This window comes from Pollicipes pollicipes, unplaced genomic scaffold (assembly GCF_011947565.3).
Source record: "Pollicipes pollicipes isolate AB1234 unplaced genomic scaffold, Ppol_2.1 Scaffold_3087;HRSCAF=3621_pilon_pilon_pilon, whole genome shotgun sequence".
Lineage (NCBI taxonomy): Eukaryota > Metazoa > Arthropoda > Thecostraca > Pollicipedomorpha > Pollicipedidae > Pollicipes > Pollicipes pollicipes.
The window spans coordinates 41678053-41687002 of record NW_023596225.1 but is presented as its reverse complement, the minus strand read 5'-3'; the positions used below and the strand labels follow the sequence as shown (position 1 = coordinate 41687002).

At 61.0% G+C, this 8950-nt stretch overlaps 1 protein-coding gene and 1 pseudogene across 1 annotated transcript; one reads left to right on the top strand and one right to left on the bottom strand.

The window, feature by feature from the left end:
• Positions 1 to 24: 24 nt before the first annotated feature.
• On the bottom strand, positions 25 to 8940 carry LOC119114805 (uncharacterized protein CG3556-like). The gene is made up of 8 exons (XM_037238835.1): positions 8798 to 8940; positions 8072 to 8186; positions 3453 to 3599; positions 2941 to 3098; positions 2492 to 2702; positions 1931 to 2141; positions 1223 to 1377; positions 25 to 916 (listed from the first exon to the last, which is right to left on the bottom strand). The coding sequence occupies exons 2-8, from the start codon at positions 8124 to 8126 to the stop codon at positions 855 to 857; spliced, it is 999 nt and encodes a 332-aa protein (XP_037094730.1). The 5' UTR covers positions 8127 to 8186; positions 8798 to 8940; the 3' UTR covers positions 25 to 854.
• The window catches only part of LOC119090184 (IQ motif and SEC7 domain-containing protein 1-like), a 10245-nt pseudogene continuing 9419 nt past the window's right edge, over positions 8125 to 8950 (top strand).

The following is an 8950-nucleotide window of genomic DNA, read 5'->3' as shown; positions in this document are numbered from 1 at the left end:
TAGCCTTTGCTGAGAACCCACGAAGGACTTCAATAGCGTGTATTGCCATGCAATTACCAGCCAGCAGTAAGACGGACGACGCGCACATACGACGCGGCGCCCGGTGGAGCGCCGTCTCCGTTGAGAGCCAGTGCGATGGGATCTGTAATGCTTCGGAGGCATCTACGACGGCGAGATGGGTGGAACTGGATGTCCTATTGCGATACCAGCGGGGCTGAACGATTGTAAAGCGTTGAAATGCGGGCCCAAGCGAGCATTGATATAACCTCCACTTGGGTGATCAGATGAACTAAGCCCATGGTAACGTCTGGTTGAAACAGCTAGCCACGAAAATATTTGTAGCGGACTTTGGCAGGCGGGCTTTGGCTCGCGGGCTTTGGCTTACGGGCTCTGGCATGACACATCTAGCGCAATTTCGGCGCGGACATTCGACCGGGCGACCGGCCGATTCCGGACAAGCCTAGTTCTAACAGCTCTCGCCACCCCGCCCGGCTACCAGCGACTCCAAATAAGGGAGGACCATCACAACCACACAGCGCGTACGACACTACTCCAGCGTAAGGCAGGTCGCAACAACCGGGTCTGGGCTAGATCCAGATCGTCGGCCGCGGCGACCCCCACCACTCCACAGCCAGGCGACGCAGGCCTCCACACGGCAGGAGGCCCTGCACCCCGCGAGCGTGGCGCCCTCCCACCACTAAACCTCCGCCGTCGGCCGCCTCCCTGCCCGCGCGGCTGGAGCCGCCCGCTCCCCAGCGTTTCCCGCCAGCCGACGCGGCTTCCCCAGCTCTCGCTCCGGACTGCAGTGGTGCCCCGGGCCGACGGACGGCCGCGCCGGTCTCGCCACGCCGCCGCTACAGGTCCTTGTACCAGAACAGCACGTGCTCGTCCTCGTTCGGGTACAGGTTGTCCACCCCTGGAACACAGGCGGGCGCCGTGTGGGTGCGACAGAGAACGGTTCAAGCCGCCGTGTGTGCACTTCACCATCAGCTCTTTTGATGATTGACACCGGCCTCTAGCAAATACAAGTCCAATAGACCCCACCTGGTCTTTGAAAAACTTAATACCCTTTGCAGACGCAACACAATCAAACCTTTCAAAACGAGCACGACGCTTGCCTAAAGCGACCTGTGCGCAGCCCGAGCCTCGCAGCGCCGGTCTGACGCCGGTCAGCGTCTCTGGCCACGCAGCACAGCGGAACACCTCGGCGCGCGGCCCGCACCTGCCGTGAACAGCTGGCGGCCAGTGGGCGGGCGGGCCGGGTCAGGCCGGCCGGCCAGCCGGTACAGCAGCCAAAAGTGGTAGCCGTCCGCCCGTTCGTGTCGGCCGGCGATCGTGTGCACGTAGTGTCCGTTCGGCCAGGCCTCCGCCGAAAACCTGCGCGCGCAGTGGGAGGTGGGACTCGTGCGCGGAAGCTGACCAGCGAGACGGAGAGGGGTGCGGGACGCGTGGCGTTGGTCAGCCGTCAGTTATGGGGTGACGTCCTCTGTGTAGCGAGTACGCTCGCTGGATGCTTCAAGTAGGTCGGTCGGCCCTTCATCAGTAATGCTCACTATTTCAGGAGCATTGTGATGTGCTTGGGCTTGGGAAGTTGATTGCTACTCGCAGGCTTGAATGACAGCTATAGACCGAACCTAAATCACATTCTAACTGGCATGAGAACACTTAATGATTCAGACACATCGGGGGTCCCCCTAGTTCAGCACGGCCTGAAATACACCAACCGGCTAGTGCGCTACAAGCGCAAAAGAAGCACCACCGGTCATGCAACACCTAAACAGTCTAACAACTCCATCCACCGTTGGAGGCCGTGAAATCCGCAGGGATGGCGATTTGTGAGCTGAGAGCTCTGAGCTGTGTGGGTGGGCCACAGACCAACACCACGCCAGACCAGACCAGCAACGCTGGTCAGGCCGCGCTGGCCTCTCACTGGAATCGGCTGTCGCGCTCGGCCGCCAGCTTCATGCAGTCGAACAGGCTGGTGTTCTCGGGCACGGCGAGGCGGCAGCTGAAGCTCTGGCTCACATCCACGCCGATCCACAGCCACAGCGTGACGTTCATCAGCCGCGGTGCCGACGCCAGGCTCGAGTTCACAGACCGGTCGATAGATGGCAGTTCTTTTGCCGGTCTCGGTTCGTGTTCTGTGAAGTTGAAAACTCCAGGACAAAGGCCCATTCGTTTACACACTCAATAAATCGACAATGCACGATGCACATGCGTCCTAGGTGATTTGAGTTAGGCACTAGAAACACACATTCGAAGAGCAAAGATAACTAAGACTACGCTCCATCCGAAGCTACCTGAACGCAACTTGGTTGTCTCCAGAAACGCGTCGTCTATTTTCTTATTAATAACATGTCGATTGTCATACGGCGCATGCAACTAATAGGGATAATTGCATCCCAGACCGCATTGCTGATTTTAGCTATCGCATCTGTAGCAATGCCACCGCAGTGACCTCTCTCGCTGTGAGCAGCCACGCCAGGCTCACCGTCAGCGCCAGCCAAAGCCGCTGCGTCTCCGCGCTGGCGGTGGCAGGGCAGGTCAGCCACGGCCAGCAGCGAGCGGCCGGCCAGCGTCGGCAGCACCTCGGCAGTGTCGCGAACGTCACCGAACGAGCCGTCGCTCTGCTGGCGCGACAGCAGGTACGAGACGGCGCGCGCCCAGCTCCAGCCGGCCGCCACGCCCTCCGAGCGCAGCGCCTGGCGACGCCGCGGCCGCGGAGGCGGGTCAGTCGGGCCGATCACTGCGGAGCATGCCAGCCGCGGCGGCCGACGCTGCACCTCACCCCTCACGGCACGACGAAAACCAACAGACTAATACGACATCTAACACTCTTCTCCACGATCCCCCTCCCGCTCCCTCTCTTGCGTGCTAACCAGATCCCCATGTCATTAACGTTCTCTGGCTAGGCCTCTCCGCACCAAGCTCTCCGCCGACCTGGATCGCCAGCAAGGTGGAGTGGAAGTTGCCGAAGCTGCCGTCCGCCTCCTGCCTGGCCACCAGCGTCGCCAGAGGCGTCCCCAGGTGCCTGTCCACGTGTTTGTTCTCGTCGTCGGCCACGCAGCGCAGTGCCAGCACCGACAGAGCCAGCGTATCTGGCCGGGAGTGGGATGGTCAGCATGCGTCCGATGGATGATTAGTGCCCACTCTCAACTGTGCCTCTCCGCCCCAGACAGGTTATCACAGGTGACAGCAGGGTCGCAGGGCACACGTCTCTGTCATGCAGGGTACACCGGGTGCTGAAGAGATAGAGCCTTAGACACCTTAGATAGATAGATAGAGATAGAGACTCTTATATAGACTCCAGACATCCCCTCCCTCAACTTCAGAACTAAACATCAATTAAGGCAAACACAACTCCCACCGTTTCGGACGACACTCCTCTGACGCTTCACTCGCCGCAAGTTACGCGCGACCGCCGCCAAATCCCAGCGCCGCAGCGGTCTGACCTGTGCCGTGCAGGCTGCCGCTGGCGCTGGTGATCGCCAGCAGGCGGCCGAAGCTGCGGCGGCGGACGGGCGCGCCGGCGGCGCACGTCGCCAGCACAACCAGCGCTGACTCGTAGTCGAGCGGGTCCCGCTGGTGCTGCAGCACCGCTGCGGCGGCCCGATCAAGGTCAGGTCAAGGTCACAGGAGATCACGGCGCTAGTGCTGCAGCACCGCTGTGGTGGCCGGGTCAAGGCCAGATCAAGGTCACTAAAGATCACGGCGTTGGTACTGCCGCACCGCTGCGGCGGCCGGGTCAAGGTCAGGTCAAGGCCACTGGAGAGCACGTTGCTGGTGCTGCGGCACCGCTGCGGCGGCCGAGACCGGTTAGGTCAAGGTCACAGAAGCTGAAGGTGCTGGTGCTGCAGGGCCGCTGCGGCGGCCGGGTCAAGGCCAGGTCAGGGTCACTAGAGATCATGGCGCTGGTGCCGCAGCACTGCTCCGGCGGCCGGGTCAAGGTCAGGTCAGGGTCACTGGAGATCACGGCGCTAGTGCTGCAGCACCGCTCCGGCAGATGTGAGCAGTTCAAGGTCACGACCGGCTCCGCTGCTGGTACCGCAGGGCCGTTGCAGTAGCGGAGGTCAGGGCAGGTCCAGGTCACGACAGACTTCTCTGCTGGCTGGTGCGGGCGGCATTTGAAACGTCAACACAGCGGTTGGAGATACCGACCCCGGCCGGGAGACCGACATTTCAAACTGTTGTGACGTCATAGGCAAGGGACGTGGCAAGCAGCGGCTGAGACAATTAATGTGCGCACCATTTGTCGTCCGAGTATCTGACAAACTATTTTTTTGCCCGCAGCTTAAGCCGGACTGAGATCCGCTCCTTCCCTCAGTCCAGCCGCTGGCCGTGGACATTTCGGAGTTACGACCAGCGGGCTGCAGGCCAAATGAGTCGTTACCTCGACCCGGCTCGGACCCGGAGCGACCGGCCTCCGAACGGCCCCCGAGAGAGCTCAGCCGGCTGAACGCGATGGCCGCATCACGTCGAGATCGGGCTCAATGGGAGCAGATAGCTCCCCCAGCGGCCCCAAATGGCCGACATTTGGAACGCAAATGGCACATCCGCAAGATGACAGGACACGAAACACCGAAGCCGGCTTTCCGTCGTCATGCATGCAGTCTAACCCACATGTGAAATAAGAACAAAACTAAAAACACGATATCACACCGGGACTAGCCGTCTGCAGCCCGAGCCAGAGCTGGTTGACGTCTGGGGGAGGTCAGGACGCGGCCGCCACCGCCAGGCGCGCTCCTCACCGGTCAGGGTCCCGGCCGTGGAAGTGGCGCACGTCGCCGCAGAGGCTGACCAGCGCAGCAGGTACTCGCCAGCCGGCCCGCCGTCAGCGGGTAGTCGTGGTGTCTGCGGCACCGGCGCCGACCGCCGTCATGTTCGAGCGGTGCTGTCAGGGCTAGTGCGTGTGATGCCGCGAGCTCAGTGCGCTCCCAGCCTAACTACGGATGACATTAAAGGGCACTTGTATGATGCGTGTTGACGTAGTAGAACTCACACTGCGTCCTCGAAGGTTATTCCAGAACTTGCAGAGCAAGCCACAAATGCGTGCCTTGAACACATTGAACAATTTACTTTATTTAAAACATATTTTAATGTTTTCGTTGCAGCGTTAGCCGGAGCTGTCAGGCTACCACCGCAGACTAATCTGTTTGGCGTGATCTTTTCAGGAGGTCTTCAGAGCACAGGGAGCACTTCGCCGGGGCGTTGGTTCCTAGCCCCACCTCCACAAGTCGGCCAGGGCGTTGATCGCCAGCTGCTGGCGGGTCAGCTGCGGTCCGGTTCCGGCCCAGCGGGAGTCGTTGCCGAGAGCGGCGGCCATGACGCCGCTGGGGCGGTTGTCGACCACCCAGCCGCGGTCCGGCTCCTGCTGGCCACTCAGCCAGCAGCAGTTCCCGGAGGAGGCCGCCGCCGCCGCCGCCCGCCTGAGCTCACCTCCGGCCGGCTCCTCTGCGACGGTGAGTTTAATGTGAGGTCGTTGCAGAACCGGTCGGTCTGTTTGGTCTGGTCCTTTCCGCGGGGGACGTTACGGACGTACGGCCGTTTGCACGTTCATCACACCCCCGACAGACCTGGAGTGCCGACTCAGCGTGTCTGCAGGGCGAGCGTTACGGCGCTGCCCCCGGCTCCCCCGCCCCCCCCCCCACCCCCCTCCGCCAGAGCCCCGCAGAGCCTCGCCGGGCGGTCTGACGCGGGTCCTGCGCGACACCGCTTGGGTCCGCGGTGATGACTGTGGCATCGACGCACTGCCCGCCTCTCAATAGTCTGCATCCATGTCTCCGAAGTTGTCCGGTAAACTGAAGGGGCCCAAGCACGGTACGAACACAAGCGAGCAGGATGCGTTCCAGGGTGGCCAATTTACTGCAATTTTAACAGGTTAATTAAGGTTAGCGGAAGTATATTTGTGTCATTAGCGTTGTGTACAGGATCTCACGAAACTGCTTTTTGGCAACTGTTCTTTAATGTTACTTTTTGTTAATTGTACTTTTTCCAGCCTGTGTGTTCTCGGTGAAGGGTCGTCTGAGAATGAAGAATGCGTTATTAGGGTCTGTACCATGCGGCGAACTTTGAACGCTACGCATATACCCCATATTGAATATTCGAAAATGCCTTACCACCGTTCGCGTTCATCGGAAATGCATAGCCCCAGTTTCTAAAGGCCGCCGGCTCGGGCTCAGGTTGTTTTAATGATTCTCTGAGGGTCTCACGAAGCCGGTGGCGCAGTTGTGCCTCATTATCACGGAGCGTTCTCCTGCGCCTGCATTAGTTGTCTAAGCTTGGTGCTGACTCATGCTTTCCCCAGTGTCGCTAGCATGACAGCGACCTCGGCCGCACACTCAACTCTGTCATCGTCGTGGATTCCAGCCGTTTTCTGCGGGTGCGTCAGTCAGGCGCCGGGTCTAAGTGAGTCTGTCCTCTCGGTCATCTACCATTCCAGCGGGTCCCGATGAGTTCACTGGCCCCGTGCGAGGTCAGCAAATAACTGCCCATTAGCGCTCCCCCCCCAAAAAAAACACCTATTTCCTTTCGTGAGCGAATTACAAGCACCTGCGGGACATTATGGGGACTAGGACAACGTCCCACCCCGCCCCGTGGGGAAGGGCGCGGCGCCGGTCGCCTGGCGCCAGTTGGTCGCGTGCAACACACACCAGCCGCCACTAAAACGTGGGTCGCCGCCGACCACGCCGGCTTCAATCGATAGGCTTGCAAGCTATTGCCTCCGTAATGTCGAGGCACCTTGCGTAGCCGCGACCTAACATGGGCGCCTTCTTCTGTTCGTAAGCGAGTTGCAAAGCTATAGACCGACTACCCAGACCCACAAAGAATGAACTCAGCAACGATCAAGCTTCCCGATGGCGTACTAGTTTTGACGTATTTGGCGTATTCGTTGGACTATAGCTTTGCCCTTGCCATGACGCAAGCCTCATTCATGTGACAGTTCGTGCCCGATGTGCTGCATTCATGATCCGGCATGGCGTCATACATGTGGCAGACTTAAACGGACTCGACTCATGTGTGCTGACAGTCGGGGATATTAGATTTCCGTGACGCTCTCGCGTTGCGCTTTTACGAGGCGACACCCGCAGCGTGCGGCTGTTCTAGATGTGTCTCTGGCAGGTTTAATGATCCGGGCTTGGCAGGCAGGCTGGCAGGGCCGCAGGCAGGTGACGCTGCTTCCGTGTCTCGTTGGGACTCACCAATAGCTATATTTACGGCTTCGTCAAATAAGGCGTTATCAAAGTAGCATAAATCCTTCGAGGATATCCCGCAGCATTGAATGATATCATCATTCACAAAGGCCATAACGCAGCATGTGTATCTTGTCATTTGATGATCGTCAGAGTTGGTGCTTAGCTGTCAAGCTGAGAGACGCAGATGACACCACCTCATGCTGGGGCCCTCCAGAACCAAAACTGAGACCCGGTGCCGGTGCAGGCTGGCGCCGCCCTTAACGTCCGCCAGTCCGACCAGTCCGCGGGCGGCTGGGCGCGGAAGCGGGATCAATATTGAACGTCAGCCATGCGAAGTGAAGCGCCGGGAGTCTCCGCCACCACCGCCGCTCGTCCGGGCCGGCTCCTCTCGGGCTGACCGGTCCTAACGAGCTCAGAGGCGGCGGGAGCGGGCCTCGCGAGACGCCGGGAGTCTCCGCCCGCCGCCGCTCGTCCGGGCCGGCTCCTCTCGGGCTGACCGGTCCTAACGAGCTCAGGGGCGGCGGGCTCGTCCGGGTCGGCTCCTCTCGGGCTGACCGGTCCTAACGAGTTCAGGGGCGGCGGGAGCCGGGGCCTCGCGGGACGCCGGGAGTCTCCGCCGCCGCCGCCGCTCGTCCGGGCCGGCTCCTCTCGGGCTGACCGGTCCTAACGAGCTCAGAGGCGGCGGGAGCCGGGGCCTCGCGGGACGCCTGGTCCGCCGCCGCCGCTGCCGCCGCTCATCTGGGCCGGCTCCTCTCGGGCTGACCGGTCCTAACGAGCTCAGGGGCGGCGGGAGCCGGGGCCTCGCGGGACGCCGGGAGAGGCAGGTAGGTTTCCGGGACAGCCGAGCGGCACTTACCAGCACGTCTGGCGTCATTTACCTTGTTTAAAAGATGATGCCAGGCAGGCGAGGCTGAGCAGAATCACCAGCTTCATGGCGCCGGCCCTCTGGGAACGGTCGACAGCGACAAAGGCGAAATCAGAACAAGCTGCAGGCTGTAAAACAGGGCACGTTCGGCAGTAGGTGAAGCATCGCAGAATAAGTGAGTGGAACTGAGCACGAATAGGTGTTCCCTGCATTTGAAATGCAATCGAATCCAGCCGCTGCCCGGGGCTACAAGGGTTCGCCCCATACAACACAAAATACGGCCCCTGCATAGCCGAACTGAAATGTCGGCCGGTTTCTTTAACGTCTCAGTAACCGCCATTAGTGCATAATTGACAGGTCAAATGAGTATCTAACTTTGCAGGGCTTTACAAGGCGTGACACCCAGCCCTTGAAATGAACTTGACAATATCGCGCGATACAGCGTTTACGTGCATTTCACTTCCTATCATCCTGTCATTTCGCACTGGATCGTACGTAACGGAGGCCACTGTGCCACCGCACGGAAGGCACAGCCTCTCCCTAGTCTGCTAAAACACGCCGTCCCCCGGTGACTCGGAGGAGCGTAATCCGACGTGTTCCGGCTCACCTCGCCCCGCCGGTCAGCTGCGGCTGTCACGGGTCTGAAGGTACGCTGACTGGGACCGGAGCCGGGCGGGGGGCGGGACAGGGCGCAGGCCCGCGCACCGCCGCGTCCTCCGTGATCTGCCGGTCCACTCACCGTGTCGGTGTCCGGGTGACGACGCGAGCAGGACGCCGACCTTGCCCCGGTGGGCTGACGACACGAGGCCGCACCCGGCGCGCCGCCGACCCTGACCCGCGGAGAGGTCACGTCACCCGGCCGGAGAGCCGCGCCGAGGTCGCCCGGCAGGTC

What these genes read in the sequence shown, in the direction of transcription:
- LOC119114805 (XM_037238835.1), bottom strand. Translation starts at nt 8,126, where the DNA reads ATGAAGCTGGTGATTCTGCTCAGCCTCGCCTGCCTGGCATCATCTTTT. An exon ending in GGCATCATCTTTTAAACAAG is followed by an intron (nt 3,600 to 8,071) that starts GTAAATGACGCC and finishes GGGCCGCCGCAG; the next exon opens with CGGTGCTGCAGCACCAGCGG. An exon ending in CGGCAGCCTGCACGGCACAG is followed by an intron (nt 3,099 to 3,452) that starts GTCAGACCGCTG and finishes ACTCCCGGCCAG; the next exon opens with ATACGCTGGCTCTGTCGGTG.